Source organism: Culicoides brevitarsis, chromosome 2 (genome assembly GCF_036172545.1).
Source record: "Culicoides brevitarsis isolate CSIRO-B50_1 chromosome 2, AGI_CSIRO_Cbre_v1, whole genome shotgun sequence".
Lineage (NCBI taxonomy): Eukaryota > Metazoa > Arthropoda > Insecta > Diptera > Ceratopogonidae > Culicoides > Culicoides brevitarsis.
This window is the reverse complement of record NC_087086.1, coordinates 39,549,756-39,571,274: the sequence shown is the minus strand read 5'-3', so window position 1 is coordinate 39,571,274 and position 21,519 is coordinate 39,549,756. Positions and strand designations below refer to the sequence as shown.

The 21,519-nt window shown below is 23.3% G+C and overlaps 1 protein-coding gene across 7 annotated transcripts in view; it reads left to right on the top strand.

Annotated features, from left to right (window-relative positions):
• LOC134832790 (RNA-binding protein Musashi homolog Rbp6) overlaps positions 1–21,519 on the top strand; it is a 342,867-nt gene that overhangs the window by 188,487 nt on the left and 132,861 nt on the right. For all 7 annotated transcript variants that reach the window (XM_063846956.1, XM_063846953.1, XM_063846952.1 and 4 more), the window contains one exon: positions 16,498–16,590. In XM_063846956.1, coding sequence (XP_063703026.1) covers positions 16,498–16,590 — 93 coding nt within the window. The remainder of the gene's footprint in view (positions 1–16,497; positions 16,591–21,519) is intronic.

The following is a 21,519-nucleotide window of genomic DNA, read 5'->3' as shown; positions in this document are numbered from 1 at the left end:
TAATTTTTTAAATTTTAATTAAAAATATTTTTTTTTAAATTAGGTATTATTACAAAAATTAATAAAATTATTTTTCAGTCATCTAAAAATTTTGTAATTTTTTTAAAAATTAATTTAAAAATAATATTGAATATTTTCTAATTTTTTTTAATATTTTATTTTTATTATTATTTATTTATTTAACTATTTTTTATAAAAACATTGTTAAAAAAATATTTTTTTAATTTTTAATTAATTTTTTGTTTTATTTGAAAAATTTTAAATTATAAAAAAAATTGTCAAACATTTAAAAAAATATTAAAATATAAAAAAAAATATTTTTGACTTCATTTTACATTTTAACGAAATATTAGAAACAAGAAAAAATTATAAATTTTTTTCTCCGAAAAACTCACCTCTCATTACCAAACTCTGCGGTAAATTGCATAAAAAATAATGAAATGTCCCGTTTTTATTATCTTCCTTATATGCTCAAGAATGGCTTATTTGCCTCATCTTTGCTGCCAGATCCTCACAAAAACCAACAAAAACGAGCGGAATATGCGAGTAGGCTAAATGTGCCAAGAAAACGAACTTGTTCTTTTATTATTCGTCAACTACGACGACTTTTCTTTTGAGTTAAAGAATGAGGTGAATAATATTCGTAAATTAGATCATAAGAAACGAATATAAAAGCAACTTTGCCGAAAAAAATAAAAGAAAATTGTGTGTTTCAAGTTTCAATTCACCAACTGAGCGAAAAGAAGAGACACAATTTGCCCAGCTTGTTAGCATAAATTGGATATTATTTAAATTTTATTATCTTGGTTAGAGGTTATTTTTATTGCTTTTTTGCCTCATTTCTACCCCGAAATTGCCTGAAAAAATTTTTTTTTCGTAATGTGTCATATTTGTTTATGTGACAACGACTTTTGAATTGAAAATTTCGGCGAAAAAGTTTAGATCATTAATCATTGAAACAACACCTTTTCGAAAATATTTTCAAGAATTAATCATTATTAAAAAATTAATCACTGCTAAAAAAAAAGTAATAAAAAATACTCTCTCGGGTCGAATAATCTAAAAAATTCGGCTTTTGTGACATTTATCACTTTTTTTCCTTTCTTCCCTCGTCCTTTATTACTTTTAATGCCCCCCGATATGCGAGCGAATGTCTCAAGTAACACAATTTCCACTCATGTCGAAAGGGATAAACCATTTTAATCCCAGGTAATAACTCCATCATGGCACATGAACGTGCCTCTTACCCTGTCACTCCGCCATTGTAACTGAAAACTCTCCTTATCATCATGCAAATTTTCATTCATCGGAAGAAAAAAGCGAAAGAAAGAGGAAAATAGGTTGAAAAAGAAAATCAAATTTGCATTCATACCTTAAATCTGTCCTTTTTATATTATTTTTTTTTGTCTTCATATCCATATCTTTTAAACCATGCAAACACCTTTCCTTCTTCCGTGATGTGTGCGAAAAAAAAATCGACGACATTTTATTAAAGAAAAATATTTTTTTTACGCACGAAGTGTTCAGTAAATAACTTCGAACGTCGCTCGGTGTCATCGAAATAATAATCATGAACTTACAAAACTTAAAAAAAAATTGCCCAAGTTCTAACCTAGATTTGAAAAAAAAATTTTTTTTCGAAGGCATTCCAAGCAAAAAGTCGAACAAACACGCTCCTCTCATAAAATATTATTTTTTATGATTATTAACTTTCTAACATACTTCTGTGCCTCCTACGTAAAATCGATCCCTGCACTTTTTTGCCTCACCGACAGAAAAAAAGGGACTTTTCAGAACAAAAAATCAGCAAGGTACCAAAGAGGTGATTCGATTTTATTAGATGAATACTTTCACATGAATTTCCTACCTATATGTTTGTGAAATTGAGATTGCCTTACGCGTCACGCCATGGAAAAGGAGGAAGAAAAAGTCAATTGAAAAATATTTGTATATTCAATACAAGGCGATGTTTGTGCGTAGAAGAGAAAAAATGTAAATGTCATATAATAAAATAATATTTGTCTGTTTTTAAGAGAGAGAGACACAAGAAGAGTGAATTTTAAGTGTTTCGAGTGCTTTTATCAATTGGTTTCAATTTTCGCAAAGCACGAAGACGAAGAAAAAAAAAGGAAAATCTCAAATTTGGAAGAAATTATCGCAATCAAATTCATGATTTCCGATATATTCGCTTGGGACTTGCCATCAAAAGTATACATTACAAATAAAGAAAAAATTTCTTATTCCATTTCGTTTCCCTTTTCAATCGAGATGCGGATTCAAAGCAATAAAATATGACATATCGATCATAAATTCATGTGAAAAAGGATATAAAAATTGTCCTGATCAGATAAAAGCAACGTAAATTTCGTTGCGAGTTGTGTGTTTTCAATTTAGTGCGTAATAAAAACCCATTTTTTGTGATATTAAATCCATTATTGAGAAGCAGAAAAAAAACATTACTGAGAAAAAATATTTCTTGGGCAAGATTAAGACCATTTCGCATCTTCTTGCAATCTTTCACAAAGTTAATGTCGTAAACGGTTTACCAATAAAATTCAAGTGATTTGTATTTTTTTGAAAATTTATCTTTAGTTAAGTGATTTTTTTGACTGAAGTTTTCAACGAACTTATCAAAGCTTTTAAAGTTAAAAATTTAATTAAAAGAGTTAAATTAAAAATTTTTAAGCTTTTAAAATGTAAAAAAAAATTAAAATTACATAAATTATAAATTTTATGTTAAAATAATTTTAAACATTAAAAAATATATTTTTCTAATTATAACCTCAAAAGAAATCTTTATGGAAGATAGTAAGAGCTTTTCATCTTATTAAGTCAAGAATATAAGTTATGGAGTTAGAGAGATATTGAGCTTCATTATTGGACTGTGAATCTGTCAGTTTATATAGTTATGGGACACTTTCTATAGAAGGGAAAATTTTGATATAATGTACGCATTTGAAAGTGAACGGCTTATTAGTTTCATATCAGTGGATGATTTTAGCTGATCTTCCGCTTATAGACTTGATGACTAATTCGAGCTGCTTTCAATATGTTGTCTCATTATAAATATATTGAAACTCCTTTCCTTTTGTTCGATTTAATCGATGTTTTACTTATTTCAGTACTTTAAACGAAATTATCTCCTTTTTCTTTAAGTTTTGTATTTTTCAATTAAGTTTATCACATTTTCGTTTATTTTGTTCCTCATATTCGAAAGATCCAAAGATTTCCAATCCAATTAAAAGATCCAATCGTTTGACTTTTTCATATTGGTTAAAATCCATATTCCATATAGTTGAACTTCATCCTTCGTCTTAGAACCTCGAACCGGGTTAGTAGAATGTTTCCATAATCCAATTGAGGTACCTAGTTTAGTTAGAAAAGTATAACTTACCTTAATATCTCCAAAAATTTTAACTTTTTGAGATTAATATCCCCCAATAGACCACAATAATCTAAAATTACAAAGTCCTTTAGGCAAAATTACAAAAATAAGTTCGTTGATAACTTCAGTAAGATAAGAAAAAATCTTTAAAATAAATCATTTAACGACACTTGAAATAAATAACGTTGAAAAATGTTCTGATAACAAGGCCCGAAAATTAACATTTAAAAACATTCTTGAAGTAATAATAACAAAAAAAAGTTTAAATTGTGTCAACTTTTGACCCTTTTTAATATTTAACAAGAAGGAACCGAAAAATTTCAACATAAAATAACACACAGTCAGTTAACTTTAATACTCCCAAAAATTTCTAATTAACTAATTATTTTGCGAAACGAAATAATCTTTTCCTCATTTTCCACACAATTTAAGCATATTTTTGTGGAAAGTTGTTACGCGTTTCGTATGTTCATTAAAATTTTGCGTTACACTCCTTTTATAATCTAAAAATTCTTCTTTCTTAAAATTGTGCTTAATTTATGGCTTGTTTCTTGGTATTTTGTGTTTAAAATTTGTTTTATTCAAATTAGGTAATGGAGTGTGTGTGAGTTGTCTAATGAGGAAATATTTTCTCGGGTCAAGTCGCAAAAATTCGTTTTTGTGGTAAAATCAATAAACAAGGAGAATGAGAAGAAAAAAAGTCGGAATTATGTAATAAAATGGATCTCGGGACATAATTGAACGACGAACAAATATTTTATGTCTTGTCTTGTTATCTCGTTTTGCATGTGACAAAAAAGACACATAAATGGTATCATTGTATTTTGTTTTGATTAAAGTAAATTCCCTTTTCATTTCATTTAAATAAACTCCTGTAATCCTCTTTGCTTTCTCATTGCGAATGCTCTGCTGCTTAGCTATTGTTTCATTGTCTCTTCTTTACGTGAGTTTGTGTGCGTCTTTCTTCACATATTCTCGTGCGGATGAATGGAATGGTAAAAAATGAGAGGATTCTTTACATTTTTTTGTATTTTTTCCTCGCATCTCGTTGTCATTTGCTAAATGAAGCAGCTTTCCTTGTCTAGGAGTGTGACAAAAATAGACATTTTCATATACATAAGTAATTGATGTTTTTTTTTGTTCATCGAAAATGTGCCGAAAAAGTTTTTTTTTTGCATGTAGGAGGTAATTATTTGTAAATAGAAAGACAGTGACAACTTTAACAGCCTTTCAGTTGATTAAAAATTTTATAGTTAGTTAGAAATATAAATATTATAGAGAAAAAGTTTTTTCTTCTCCTTTTAACTTTTTTCTCGTTTTTGCGATGATTTTAAAGTAAAAATTAAATGAGGAGTAACAAAATGTGAAATATTTGTTTTTTGGCGGGAAAACTCTGTAAATCAGATCGATCTGATCATGAGGAGTAAAAAAATGTAAAAAAAATCTGAAGGAGTAAAAAAATATTTAAAATAATTCTCAAGGAGTAAAAACAAATTAAGAAAAAATCTTAAGGAGTAAGAAAATATTTAAATTAATTCTCAAGGAGTAAAAAAAATTAAAAAAAATCTTAAGGAGTAAGAAAATATTTAAATTAATTCTCAAGGAGTAAAAAAAATAAAAAAAAATCTTAAGGAGTAAAAAAATATTTAAAATAATTCTCAAGGAGTAAAAAAATTAAGAAAAAAATTTAAGGAGTAAAAAAATATTTAAATTAATTCTTCATGAGTAAAAAAAATTAATAAAAAATCTTAAGGAGTAAGAAAATATTTAAATTAATTCTTCATGAGTAAAAAAATTAAGATAAAATCTTAAGGAGTAAGAAAATATTTAAAATAATTCTCAAGGAGTAAAAAAAATTGAAAAAAAAAAATCTTAAGGAGTAAGAAAATATTTAAATTGATTCTCAAGGAGTAAAATAATTCTCAAGGAGTAAAAAAAAATTTAAAAAAATGTTTAAGGAGTAAGAAAATATTTTAATTGACTCTCAAGGAGTAAAAAAAAATTAAAAAAAAATTTAAGGAGTAAGATAATATTTTAATTGACTCTCAAGGAGTAAAAAAATTAAAATTAAAAATTAAATAAGAATATTTAAAAAAATAATTTTTAAGGAGTAAAAAAATTTAAAAAAAAAAATTTAAGGAGTAAAAAATGTAAAATTTAAAAAAATAAGTTCTATTAATTTTAAAAGCGACACCGTTAATCGTTCTTTTCAGTAATTTTTTTTCTTTTTATTCATAAATTTCATTTAAATCATCCTACTTTTTTCATTCTTCTTTGCAAAAGAAAAAAAAAATACAATGAACTGTTTAAAACTGAAACAACCAGCAAACGACTCATATTTTATTCAGTCACAATCTGTAACTACAGAATACAATTATTACATTTTTTGCGTCTCTTCCAACAACAACAACAACGCAGTCTGGAGCGACACACGGTGTTCGCCTTTATATTTTTTTTTCTTTACATATGACAGCGAAATAAAAAAAAAACCGAGAGAAAAATAAAACAAAATTCCTGTCTCATCATTTTCCTCGCTTGTTATTATTATATAAATAGTTCGTCATTCTCGTCATCATCATTTTTCATGTCTCTCGCCATGTCTCGTGTAGCAAAAATTTTCAAATTCCTTGAATTTACTTTCATTTTTTTCTTTTTTTTTTTTGCCGTCTTACAACAGAAATACGTCATGCAATACGAAATACACAATAAGACGGGGCGCGCTATGATATTACTGCATAAAAAATTGATGAGATGATGAGCCCGTGCCCTGCCATTTCGAGCGCAAATTCACAGAACGAACGAAAAAAATTCACTGATGTAATTTTCGAGAAATGAAGAAAAAAAATTAAAGAATAAAGTTTGATTATTTTTTTCTCGTTGTTTTTTTTTTGCTTCATGCACATTTAATTCGAAACATCTTTTATTAATTTTATTAAATATTTCGCGCAATCTTAAAAAGATTATTTTTTTTATTTTTTGGCACCATCCAAGTAGGAGTGAATTAATCAAAAAAATCAGAAAAAAATAATTTTATTTTTTTTTTGTTAGAAAGTTGCATGTTCAGGTCGATACTTATCAATAAACGTTTATCTGTAAAAAAAAAATAGGTACGAAATTTGTTTTTTTTTTACATTTGCGTGTTCGTTCTTTATAAAGTTTTCTATTAAAAATAGGCTCAACTGACATGACGTAATAACTGTCGATGAATGTACGCAAGAAATATATCAATTACAGCAAAAAATAACCTCGATTATCATTTTTTTGAAAGGGAATTTGAACGCGTTTCCGTTTTTTTCTATTTTTTTCGTTTTTTGTTTATTAAACTTCGGCCTATGGAGGAGTTCGTTAAGAAAATAAGGAAAATTATTGTTTTACTTAGTTTAGAAATTGGTGTTATTATCGAAGAATTACCTTAGAAATTGAAATATTTTTATTACAAAGGAAGAACTTATTTGAAGTGCAAAGAAAAAAGAGTTCCTCCAAACACGCGATTCAATTTTTTCAATGAGCCCAATAAAAAATAATCAGAAAAATTCTCAATTTTCCCGCTTATCAGAGAATTTTATTGCAACTTTCTATTGATTTTTGCGCCATTATTGACTTTTTCATCCGTATCTCTTGCACACATAAAAAGAACGCATTTGCTCGTTTTTCTTTATTTATGTCCATTCTTTTGTCCTGTACAAACATGCAGATAGTGAAGCGAGCAAGCGAAAGATAGCAAAAGCAAAGAGGGGGCTTTTAATATAATAATTGCATGATTGCCTCATCGATTTTTTTGCTCTCTCTTGTCTCCCCGTGTGGAAAAGCAAAGAAAAAATATTAATTCTAATAAAATCATATCGATGTCTAATGGACAAAAAAAAACAGAGTCGTTGTCCAGAATGAGACAGTCGGGATGAAATTTATGGCGTGGTATCTGATTCTTGTGTTGGAAGAAGAAAATGAAGAAGAAAATATGGGAGACAGGAAAAAAAAGTTATTAAAAATAATAAATTTTTCGATATTTTTATAAGGAATTGAAAATAAAGCTCTGAACTTGATTTTTGTACACCTGAAATTTTTAATATTTTTTTATTAAAAATTTAAAATTAAAAAAATAATTTTTTAAATCATAAGAAATATTTTTTTTAACTAAAATAATAAAAAAATTATTTAGAATAATAAAATAAATTAAGAATTAAAATATTAAAATTTTTTAGAAATTAAATTGAATTTTAGAAATTTTTAAAGTTAATTAAAAAATAAAATTTTTCGAAAGAAAATTAATAAAATACTAATTAAAAAATATTTTTTTTATAAAATTAAATAATAAAAATTAAGAAAATAAATAATACTAAAATTTTAAAAAAATTAATTATTTTTAAAAAAAATTTTTAAAATAATTAAATAAATTTATTAAAATTTAGAATTAATTTAATAATATAAATAAATTAATTTTTAAAAATTAACTGAAATAAAAAATAAAATTTTTCGAAAGATTTCGTAAAGATTTATATTTTTTTTTCAATTCAAATTAATAAAACAAATTTCTAAATAATAATAAATATTTTTTTGTAAAATAATTTAATTTAATTTAATAATCTAATAAAAAAAAATTAAATAATTAAATAATTTTATTGAAATTAGATATATTTTATAATAAATTAAAGTATTTTAAATTTTAAAAATAAATTAAAAAATATTGTTTATTCGGAAAAATATACAAAAAATTAAATTTCTTATATAGTGAACTTAAAAAATTAATATTTTTTTATTTTTTAATTAAAAAATTTTCAAAATTTTATTTTTTTTATTTTTTTATTTAAAGCTTAAAAATTATGAATTATTAATTTAATTAAAAAATTATTTATTTAATTATTTTTTATTATATTTTTTAATTTAAAAATTATTTTTCGTTTCGAGAAAAAAATATTTCTTAATATTAATAAAATAAATAATAATTTTTTGAAGACAATTTCGTGAAACAAAGTAACTCAATATTCAGTCAACTAACCATTAATGACCAATTTACCAATATTTTTTGTTCTCTTATCACACAAAGTGGCAAACTTGCAACCAACTATTTTTATGACCTTTTTTACGATTCTCATTATGATTTTATCGATTGATATTGAAATGCGTGCGTTTTGTCGTGCACGAAACATTTTTTTCTAAGACAATAATAATAATTACGAAGCACATTAAAAAGCAAGCGAACTCGGACCACACGCTGCCACGAGGCGCGCAAAACAAATTGAAGAGGAAGGAATAATCGTCTATTTTTACTGTTTCACTAAATAGTCCATTTACCCTGTCTTTTGCAATCCAACAACAACATAGTTTATCGGCAACCAACGCTGGCACATAAAAAAAGCAAATAACCGCCAATCGCTTCTCTCTGTTTTTAATGGTCGAGCACATTGATGTCATACTCGATGGAAGGAAGGTTTCTTATCTCTCGCCGTGCTTTTTCGCTTCCAAAATGGAAATGAAGAATTTATTTAGTGTGTAAAGATAAAGAAAGAAAAAGCGAACGAATATGTGTTTATTTGGAGCAGCACTCGGAAGAACCGAAAAAGGAAACGCAATAAAACTAACAACATGAATTACGTTTAATTTATTGCGTCGTGAGGAGCTAACTGGTGCGTTAACGTCCTCGTTGTTGTCGTCGTTTTAACATAAAACCCGAAGTTTTATCAGAGCACAATTATTTGGCAAAAGTAGGGCGTGCTTCAAAAAATAAATAAATCCGATGAAAAGTTTTTCTCGTTGTAAAGATGGTTTAAATCAAAATATTTACAGGAATTGTAATTTATTTTTGTCTAAAATGAAATTTTTTATTTCATATAAGCGCATTTAATTTTTTCAAAATTTTCTAATTTTTTTAAAAGATTTCTAAATTTTATTTTTATAAAAATTATTAAAAATTTGTTAAAGACTTGAGTTTTAATTTTCAATAATTTTCTGAATTTTCATTAAAAATAAATTTATTTTTTTTTTCAAATATTTTAAATAATTTATTAAATAATTTTCTAAAAATTTAATTTATTTTTTTTATTTTCCTTCAAAATTCCCTAAATTTTTTATTTTTTTTTTTATATTTTATTTTTTTTATATTTTTATTTTATATTAAATTTTTAAATAATTTTCTATAAAGACTTAAAATATATTTTTTTTATAATTTTCTGAATTTTTCAATAATTTCCGTAATTTAAATTTTATAAAAATATTTTTATAAATAATTTTAATTATTAAAATTTTTTTATTATTTTTTTATAATTTTCCATTATTTTACGAATTTTCAAAAATTTTTTAAAATATTTAAAAAAAAAATTTAGGTAAAGCTGTTTTAAAATTAAATTGAATAATAATAATAATTTAATTTTTTTTATTCAACATTTTATAAAAATTAAAATAATAAAAAAAATTATTAAAAATTTATTAAAATAATTTAATAAAAATTATTTTTTTCAATAAATTTTTCCGAATTTTCTTACAAAATTAAAGAGTTTTGAATTTTTATAAAAATTGTTTGTTATTTTATATTTTTTTAAATTTATTATATTAAATAATTTTTACAGAGATGACTTTTAATTTTTTTTTATAATTTTTTCTTTATTGTCTACAGTTTTTAGATTTTTTAAAAAATTATTTTACTTTTATGTTGCCAAATTTAATTAATTAAAAAAAATATTAAATAATGACATAATTTTTTTAGTTTTTTAAATTTAAATAAAAAATAAATAATTTAAACAAATAAATTTTAAAAAAATCAATTATTTTTTCGATTTTTTTATCAAATTAATTTTATGAAAAAAAAATTAAATTTTTTAAAGCTCTGCATTATATTTTACTTCATTTCAAATGAAAAAAAAAATTTTTTTTCCTCGAAATGTCTTTAAAAACGAAACGAAACAAACAGGTACTTGTAGCTGCTCACTTCATATTTTGTCGATAAAACAAAACACTTTTTTTTTTGTATTTTAAGCAACATTGTTTGTTTGTGTTTGAGTGTATTTGTGTGACAAAAAAAAAGAGACATTTCCTTTTTCATTCAATTTTTTCTGTCGTTTGTACACGTCGTTTCCATTTGAAACCGTCTACCGTGAAATGAATGCATTTAAATTTTTGTCACGTCCAAAATTTGGGTAAAATGTGTCTCTGTGTCGTCGTTCGTCGTCGTCGGCATGAAGCTACAGTCAGTCAAGTGCAAGCAACGTCATGTGCTTTATTTATTCAAGTATTTGCTTTTTTTTTTGTTAAGGACTTGACATCATCCGCACTCGTTCGTTGGCTTGCACGAGAAAAAATGGCTTGCATCATTTTTTTTTTCGGGCAAAAGGTGGATTTTAAGGGAAAAAAACAAAAACATGGAAGCAATTACTTTTTGTCCCCTTTTCCGAGTCAATATCGCCCGAAAAATTCTATTTAGTATTCCGATTAAATACTAAAATCCAATTTGCCCACAATTTTCTCATCGTTTTATTTTATTTTTATTTCATTTTATAATTTTGCTCCGTTCCGGGTTACAAAAACACGTCGCACGTTGACATTGATTATCGTTCAATTTGGGCCCGTCTCGAAAATGTTTCGATGCGAAAGGACATCTGCTGCTGGCAAATCGATCCTGTCGATTCACTCAAGTTGATTCAATTTCGTCGTCGTCGTCTTCGGGTGTCGCTCTGCAATAATTGCTCGTTCTGTCCATGTCTGTTTTTGTTTGTTTTTCGTGTAATCAGTACGTGACTTGTCTTAAATTTTCAATTTTTGCGGCTCGGCGTGCCTTAAACTTTGTTTTTCTCCCATTTTGTGACACGAGAGAAGTAACAAACTTTTTTTTTCGTGTTCAATTCAGTAAAAACACACATCAAAAAATTGCCCGAGGTCTGAATAATTTCACGTGTAAATTTTGTGGTTTTGCTTTTGATCACCGCACACTCGCAATAAATGTTATTTTGAGGCACACACACACACACGGCTTGTTTGTTGGATGCAGGAAATTAAAAATGCCGCTGGGCATCTCAGGTAATTTAGACCCTTTTATGGCAAAACAAAGGAGATTACATGCGAAAATTTCTCTCTCTCGCTCTGTGCATTTTGTCATGTCGTTGTCGGCGTAATTGATTTTTCTTATTCAATCGCTTGTGAAATTTAGTTTGAAGGACGTTTATGGTTTTTTTCTTTTCTTTTTGAATCAGAGGCGTTGCTTGATGGAACTGAAATAGTTGAAAAATTTATCATTAGTAATTAAAAAAATTAAAGTTTCTTTATATAAGGAAGAAAAAAAATTTTCAATTAATTTTTCTCATACAAAATTTTTTACAATTTATTTTTTTTTAATTTTTTTTACATAAATAAAAAAAATATATTCATAAAAATTTTTTATTTAATTTTTTTTTTAATTTCTTTTGTTTTAAAAAAAAATTTAAAAAAAAAATTTAAAATTTTAAAAATTATTTATTTTTATTTTAATAAATTTAAATTAAAAATTTTAATAGAAAAAAAAATTAAAATTATAACTATTTAAAAAAAAATAATTTTTATACAAAATAAAAAAAAATTTTTTTAAATAAATTAAATTTTTTTGAGTTTGAATCCAAATAAATTTATTAAATTTAAAGTTTTATTTGTTTTTTTTTTAATTAAAAAAAATAAATTCAAAAATTAAAAAACTATTAAAAAAAATTAAAAAAATACAAAATTATTAAATAAATTTTTACAAAAAAATATTTTAAAACAAATAAAAATAAAAAATTTAAATAAAATCATAAAATTATTAATGATGTTTAATTAATTTTTTTTTATTGAATTAATTTTTTAATAAAAAATTTTTATTTTTTTTTTAAATTATAAAAATATTTATATGAGTATTTAATAAATAATTTTTATATAAAAATATTTTATATACTTTAAAAAATAATTAATAAATAAAAATTTATATTTTTAATTATAATTTTGTTAAAAAATTAATATTTTATTTAAAAAATTTATTTTATTTATAAAAATTATTTAATAAATTATAAATTTATTTTGAACAACATTAATATATATTTTTTAATTAAAAGAAAAATTTCCATAGAAAAATAATTTTTAATTTTAAATAAATAAAAAAAAAATTCTAATTTTCTTCATAAAAATAATAAAAAAATAAATCGCTTCTTTATTCAGAAAAATATTAAATAATAAAAAGAACAGAAAACTCTTATAAAAAATGCACTCAAAATCTCCTTACGTTTCTTCTTCTTCACATGTGTGTGTGTGTGAACAACAGCGACACACTCACACAGATATGCAATCAAATTTAATGTTATTTTTTTATGCGCTCCTCAGAAATGATTGTAAGAAGAGAAGCGCATCGCACACAACATTGTTATTATTAAATTTATAATAAAAATGTTATGTAGCATATTTTTCCACTCAACATTCAAGCTTTATGGCACTTTTGAGACTGTTCAAAACGGAGTTTAAACAGACAGTTTAATTCACATTTGCATGTCGGGGAATCGAGGCTGCATGCATTTTATTTAGGCGTTTGACATATAATTTGATTTGAATTTCTAACAACAAAAAATAATAAAACGAGCTGAATGTGACTTTTTTTTTCAAAAAGTTTTGTGGTAAAAATATCTTTTTTTTAGCACTTTTTAATCCGCTGGAAGTGCAGTTGGAAGAGATAAAACTATCAAAATCGCCTATTTTTCTGCGCGAAACTTTTGTCATTTTCACTTTTTTTTAAAAGAATATTGCATTTTTTCATGCAGTTGAATGAATATTTGATGAGTCTTCGTCTTTTTTTTTGCATTTCCTCTTTACTTGTTCACGTTTCTTCCACTCCTACCTCGATCACTCCATGTATATAATTTCCTCCGTTCCTAAACACATCATTTTGTGCAGCACACAATATTTGATTGCATGTTTCACTGATGACGTGTGTTATTTTTCTCATCGCACAATCGGACGAAAAATACTAATAACAAGCAACGTTGCGTTTACCTGGACTCTCTCTCTAACTGTGTGCGGGAGAATATTCTAATCAAAAAATACATACACACACACAGAGGAAATCAGGGAATGTAATTTTTTTGCTTTTACTCAGAAAAAAAATTAAAAAATATAATTTTTAAAAATTAATTAAAAATTTTTTTTATTATTTTTAAAATAAAAATTAATTTTTAAATTATTTTAAAAATTAAAATTATTTTTTTAATTACTTTAAAAGTTGAAATTAATTACTAAATTATTTTTTAAAAATTAAATTAAAATTAAATTAAATTAAATTAATTAAATTTTTTAAATTAATTTATTATTTTATTTTTATTTAATTTTTTAAATTTATATTTAATTTAATTAATTTTTTTAACTCAATTTTAAGTAAAAAAAAAAACTTTAAGTCAACTTTATAACTTAATTTATAAAAAAAAATAAAAATTTATTATTTTTTTTCTAAAATATTTTGCAAATATTTTTTTTTTAAATTAATTAATTAATTTAATTTAGAACCTTAAAAAAAATTTAATTAAATTGTTAATTTTTACTTAATTTTAATTTAATATTTACTTAATTTTATTTATTTAATTTTATTTAATTTTAATATAAAATTAACTAAATTTAAATAATTAAAAAATAAAAATAATAATTTTTTGTAAGAAATAAAATATTATGCTTGGTTTGGATTAATTCAAAAACCAATAAAAAAAATTTTTATGAAAAATTAATTTTTAAAATATTTTTTACAAAATTTTTTTTTATTATTTTTGAATATTTTTAAATAAAATTAGATTTTTAAAATATATTCTTTTAAGAAAAATATTTTTAAAAAATTATGTATTATTATTTTTTTATTTAAATATTTTTTTATTTATTTAAATAATTAATATTTAATTTAAACTTAAGTTTAAAAAAAAATCTTAAAAAAAATTAAAAGTAAAGGTAATAAAATTTTTTCCCAACCCTGAAGACGATTGAAAACCAAAAATCGCTCCGGCATTCGTCGGGACAATAACAACAACGAAGCATCAAATGCACAATGAATGACGAAAATGTTTCGATTTCCTTGCTGCCTTTTTTTTCTATATATTAGTTGTCGTATATTTTTTGGTTTTTCATTCAGACCAAACACAAATAATTTTCTCATGATTGCATTGTGCTCCGTTCCTCTCTCTCTGTGTGGGAGGCGAGTTGATTTTATGCCATCATTGGTTCGATGCATTCGACGCACACATGATAAGCGACTGAATAAATATTTAAATTTAAATCAGAAGCGGGAACGACTGTCAATAAAAAAGTTTCTCTTGTGCAGCTGAGAGAAAGTCTTTGGTCAACCTACGATGTCCTAAATTCGGTTCTAATTCATTGCGTATTACCTTAATGCAAATGGAGGCATACGAGGAAAATTTTCTGTCTTGTTTTTGCATTCGTTTTACTGCGACAGGTGGCAATTGAACCAGAAAATAGGATAACACTATCGACAAAATTGTTCAGAGGCTCTCACAGTTAGACGTATATTGAGCGAATGAGTTTCAGGAGTAAAACTAATTTGAATTGATGAATCGATGACTCGAGTGCGAATTTCTCACTCGACTATGAAGTGAAGGTTGCTTCGATATCCAATAGAAAATGACCAGAAGTGAACTTAATTTTGTTGCGAAATTGAGTTTTATCGATTTTTTTGTTTAAAAATTAAATTCAGTTTTTCATATGCAAAAAGCAATTTTTGAGAAATTTTTTACAATCAAAAATTTTATTTAAAATTTTTAGTTTCGAAATAATTTTTAATTTTTTTCAACAAGAATTTTTATTTTTTTTAAATTAAAAAAAAATATAATTTTTTTTTAAATTTTGTAAAAAAATGGAAGAAATCATAAATTTTTTTTTTTAAAAAAAAAAAAAAATTTTTTTTTTTAAATAATTTTTTTAAAAAAAATTTTATTTTTTAAAAATTTTAATTTTTTTATTTAAAAATTTAATAATTTAATATTTATTTTTTTAAAATTTAATTGATGAATGAAATTTAAATTTTATTTTTTTTTAATTTAAAAAAAATTAAATTAATTTTAATTTAATTAAAATTTAAAAAAAAAAAGGCAATTTTTTATAAATAACGTAAGAAAATAATTTTTAATAAAAATTTAAGATTTAATTGACTTAAAAATTTTAATTAAATAAAAATATTTAAAAAAAAATTGAATTAGCTATAATGCGATTTACAAATTTCAATCGGTTTTAATCGGTTAATCGGTTATAAATAAAATTTTTTTTCAATTTTTGTTAATGTTTTATGTCAATTCATAAAAAAAACTTTCATTTTAGACATTTTTCTTATGAAAACTCAAAAAAATGTCATTTAACCTCATAAGGTATTAATATTTTTTTTATATAAAAAAAATCATGTAGGTTGAAATTCCACAAAAAAATGTTATCCTTCTTAAAATTTTACCCAACAATCAGCCGTAATTGGTATCTCCGTCAACTTAAAAACCCACAATAAAGCAGCAATCAAGCATGAGCCTCGTCATAAAGACTCAAAAAAATTAAATTTCCAAGAACAACAATTTTTTTCATATAATAAAACACTTTTTCCGCGAAATCGTTCTCTCTCGCGCGTCAGACGAGTCAAAAAACGACTCCTACATGTTCTTATAAAATAAAATACAAAAAAAAATCTACATTCACATGATGATGAAATGTTTTGTAAGAATAAAGTTTTATTTTGATTCATTCCTTTTTATTTTATTTTTATTTCCTTTTTCTTGGTATTTATTGTACGACATGCAAGTACTCGTCATGCCGTTTTTTTTTTTGGAAATAACACAACAACTTTATTCACTTTCGGTTGTACGGAAAAATAAAGAACATATGGCTTTCTTATTACTTTCCTCACATAACTATGAGAAGTTGAGTACATTTAACTGTTGTTATTTTTTATTTATTTTATTTTTATTTTTTTTTTCTTTTCGGGGGAATGCAAAGTACGCCACAAATAAAAAAAAGAGACCGATACGATGATAAGTAAATTGTATTGTTTTTATATTGAGGCAATTTGGCTCGTAAAAATGTATTCATTAACTCCAACAGATTTTTTTTTTGTAAATCTTTTTCTAATAGAAAATTTTATTTTTTTTTCTTTCCAGATGGTTACAAGAACAAAGAAAATATTCGTGGGAGGACTTTCGGCTCCCACGACACTCGAAGACGTCAAAAGCTATTTTGAACAATTTGGACCGGTAAGTAGATTAAATTTTTAATTTATAGCCTAAATGTGTCATTTTGTATCTTAAAGTTAAATTATGATGGAAAACGTTAAAATTTGCATTGGGATTAAAAAATTCGTAATTTTAAAATAATTTTTTTATCAAATTTTATACATTTTAATACATATTTTCGATAAAAAAAGTAAATGTGCATTGGGATTAATTAATTTTATAGAAATTATGAATTTTTAATACTAATTGTGCATTGGGATAATTTTAATTGTAAACAGAAATGAATAATTTTAGAAAAATTAAAATTTTTATTCAAAATGTGCATTGGGATTTTTTATATTCATAAAAATTATGATTTTTTTATGGAAATTAATTAAATCCCAATGCACATTTTTTTCTTATTTGTTGAAAAATTTACTTTTTTCAAAAATATATTGAAATCCCATTGGGATTTTTTAATTAAAAAAATTCAAATTTTTTACGAAAATTTGTAGTTTTTGTAAAGTTATATTTTTAATTCAAAATATGCATTGGGATTTTCTAAATTTAAAAAATTATGAATTTTTGTTAAAAATTTATTAAAAATGTGCATTGGGATTTTTTCATTTGACTTTAAAAATTAACTTTTCATCACAAATTTGTAAATCCCAATGCACATTTCAAATATTTCCCGCCAAAACCTTAAACAAAAAATACAAAATGACACGTTTAGACCTTCATAAATAAAAAATACAAAAAAATTAAGTGTGAGAAAAAAAAGAGACTGAAGTTAAAATTTATTAAACGACACCTTTCGCATCGATAAATTTTCCCTTGACTTGTCTAACGGCACCATTTATTACTTTTCAATCGCAAAAATGTACAATTATTAAGATAAGTGCCAACTTTATATGGCATCGACAAAAAGGTACGACTGCCATTGGGAGAAAAAGTCATTTGCCACACATTTATATTCACGTGCCATCCGAGCCAGCGTACGTAGAATTTTAATTGAAATCGTATGAATTCTTGTAACCTTTTATTGGATGATAGACTTAAATTTTAAAAGGACTCGTACAGTAGCGACATGATACGATGTTGTTGTTATTTTGCAACATGGCACGTGTGTTTGTGCGGCGGCATCGTATTCAATTTACAGGAGAAAAGTTTTGTAAAACACCGATAAAATGTGTTTTGTGTATGAAATTTATAAACAAGAGCAAGGTTTTTGGTGATTTATTTAATCTTTTCTCCCTTTCTCCGTGCGTTCGAGGCAATATTTCACTTTTTCGACCATTTATGGAACATTTATGTGTTCTGTGGTCTTGCCAGGCCGTGTTTGAAGTGGTATTTTGCTGCCCAAGATTTACTTTGCGAGTCGTCAGGAAGGAAATTAATTAAAAAATGTGATTTTTCTGTGAGCTTGGCACACCCGAAAGGCTCTTTGACAGGTCACAAAATAATAATCCCCTGCCAACCAGCAGCAGCTTTACGTAACGAAATGAACACAAAGTAAATGTAACATAGGAACAGGTGCATTGTCATCATATTTCTTGCATGAAATCACACATTTATTGTCTTTGTTGGGATTTTCAGACACTCCAGATTATGCTGGTTGCTTGTGCAACTTGTCTGGTTAGCTCACAAAACTTTTTTTATTGCGAAATTTTGTCTCTCCATTCCCATTTCGAGTGCAATTTCGGACTGGATTTAGCTTCGGAGACAAAATTTATTTGCATAAATAACCACAAAACGGCGTGTTTGGTCTTCATTTTACAAGATTTTCGCAACAAGAGATAAGCTGCTTAAATTTCGTACAAATTTTGTCTCATTTGGGTGCAAATAAAAAATAAACTCACAGGTGAGACTTTTAAATTTCACAAAAAAAAATTATTTTTTATTTTTTAAATAAAAACTTTTGATTAGAGAGTCACCCGAAAAATGTTTGTCCAAAAAATAATTTATTTGGAATCAAATTAACCGTAAAATCCTCTCGAAAAACACAAAAGCAGACAAACAAAAAGTTTCTGCTGCTCGAAAAATTGAAAACAAAAGCAAAAATAATTGAATATTTCGTTCTCCAGAGTCTTTTTGTCGTCGTCGTCGTCATCGTAGAAATTACAAAACTTGCACACCAGCTACTTTAACAAAAGTTATCATGATTACGATTACACGTACCGCTGAGCCGAGTCGAGTATTATTACAAAACAACCAGATAGTTGGTCTCTGGTGACTTTATTTTATATCTTGTTTTAATATTTTCTTTTGTTGTACATTATTGGAGTTTTGTTTCGGTGTGCCTAGATTTCCTTTTTTGTGAATTGGAATGAAATTTTTATGGGGAAAATTGACCGATAAGTTGTCAAAGACATAAATTTTCCATTTGTTTTATTTACTGACTTTGGATTTTTTTTATTTGAAAAATTTTTAATTATTAAAAAAATATTTTTTTTTTTAAATTTTAATTAAATAAAATATTAAAATTATTTTTTTAAATAAAATAAAATAAAAAATTTATATAAATTTTTTTTTATTTAAAAAAAAATAATTAATTAAATTTTTAATTATTCAAAAATATATTTAATTTTTTTTATTATTTTAAATTTTAATTATAAATTAAAAATAATTTAAAATTTTAAAATAAAAATTTTAATAAAATTAAAAATAATTAATAAAAATTTATAATTTCAATTTAATTTATAAATTAAATTTTTAATTTTTCATCTTATTTTATTTTTTTATAATTTGATTAATCATTTATAATAATATGTTAAAATTATTAAAATTTTTATTTAATGATTTTTTTAATTACATTATGAAATTAAAAATTAATTTATTAATTTTTTTTTATTTTTTATTTATAATGAAAAAGAATGTTATTTTTTTTTTTAATTTCCATTAAAGTTTTGAAATTAAAAAAAAAATAATTAAAAAATTAATAAATTTAAATAAAAAAATTAATAAAATTAAATTTTTAAATAATTTTTTTTAAAAAAATTTAAAAAAAATTTTTAAAAAAATTAAAAAAAATAGTTTAGAATTAATTAATTAAATTTTTGAAAAAAATAAATAATTTAATTTTTTTAAAAAAAAAAATATAAAATTTTTTAAATTTTAATTTTTTAAATAAATTTATTTGTGTTCAAAATTAAATAAAAAAATATTTTTATAAAAAAAAATTATTTATAATTTTTTTTTTAATTTTTTTTTTTTATTTAAAAAACATAAAAAAATAATAAATTAATAAAAATTTGAATTTTTTTAAAAAAAAAAAATATTTAATATTTAAAAAAAAAATATTATTACAAAAAAATTTTTAAATTAATAATTTATTGAATATTATTAAAAAATTGTGTTTAATTTTTTTAATTTCAAAATCTCAAGTAAAACAAATAAGAAAACAAAATTAATTAATTATATAAGAAAAATTTCATTAAATAATTAATTTCAACTTACCAACCGTCTCCATCGCTCGCAATTCCAATCAAAGATCAAAATTATTTCTTCCAAAAATAGACATCAAATCACCTCCTCGCTCTCTGTTCTCGTGCTCCATACACATAATTCCCTTTTGTTTTATTCATTTTCTCAATTCATCATTATCCGGCTTTAATTTACTCGCTATTCATGGTGAGTGTACAATTTTCCTCGTCATCATCAACAGCTACGATTTCACATACGAGCGACGCGCGCGACGTACATTCAAGGATGACGGCTTTTGTTCGCAAAAATATTAGCATTGTTTCCGCTTTTCTTTTGTTTTCTTTTTTTTTTTCACTAAGTCGCATCTTTTTTTGTGACTTTCTGACTCCGGCTCACACGACGCACGACGAACGAAGAAAACAACAAGAGAAAAGAATTTTCTATTGTATTTTATGCGACCATTGTTACCGACAAGAGATTCGCTTATTTGCAATTTTTTGTTGTTGTTGTTTTGTTGCTTTTTCAGTAAGGATGAAAATTTTTTCTCATTACTTCAGCGAAAAAACAAATAAAAAATTGTGTGTACGCGTGCAGGATTTTTCATTATCTTGCACATTTATAATTAACACGCATGCCATTATGATTAATGTAATGCATCATCTTTTGCCCCCTAAACACATATGCTTCGGATAATGACAATAATTAATTTCAAGGGGCACACAAGTGACTTGACAAACTTGCGTTTTTACGATTTTTTTGGAGTTGTTGAAAAAAATCAAGGGGAAAAATTGATTGTGCACGAAATAAAATTAACAAAAAAAAATGGGATCTAAAAATATTTAACCTTACAAAATAATAGCAGGTTTGGAAAATAGCAATGCACAATGGGCTAAAATTTTAAAATTTTCTGTTTAAAAAAAAAATTAATTTAAAAAATTAAAAATTAACTTATTATTTTAAATTTTTTAAAATTATTTTAATTTACTTTTATTAATTAATAAATTAATTTTAAATTTTTAAAAGGAATCTTTTAAATAGAAAAATTTTGAAAAAATATAAAAATTTAATTTTCAATTTTAAAATTTTTAAATAATAAACTTAAAAAACAATTAAAAAATGCAATTTAATATTTATTTTCAAATTAATTTTTATCTTATTTTTATTAATTTAAATTTTTAAAAAAATAAAATTTAATTAGTTTTTATTTTAATTATTTTTATTAATTTTTTTATTTTTTAAATTTAAAATTTTTATTAAAATAATTTGATGAAGAAAATTTGTAAAAAAAAATATTAAAAAAATGAAAAAAAAAATAAAATAAAAAAAATTAAAAAAAAATTAATTTAAAAATAAAAAAAAAAATTTTTAAATTTTTTTTAAATTAAAATTTTTCTAAAAATTTTAATTTTTGCGTATAAAAAATTTTTAATATTTTTTTTAATTTAAAAAAAAAAATTTAAAATTATTTAATTAAATAAAAAAAATAAAATTTAAATTATTAAATATTTTTTCTAATTATTTATTTATTTTTTATTAATTTAATTTTAT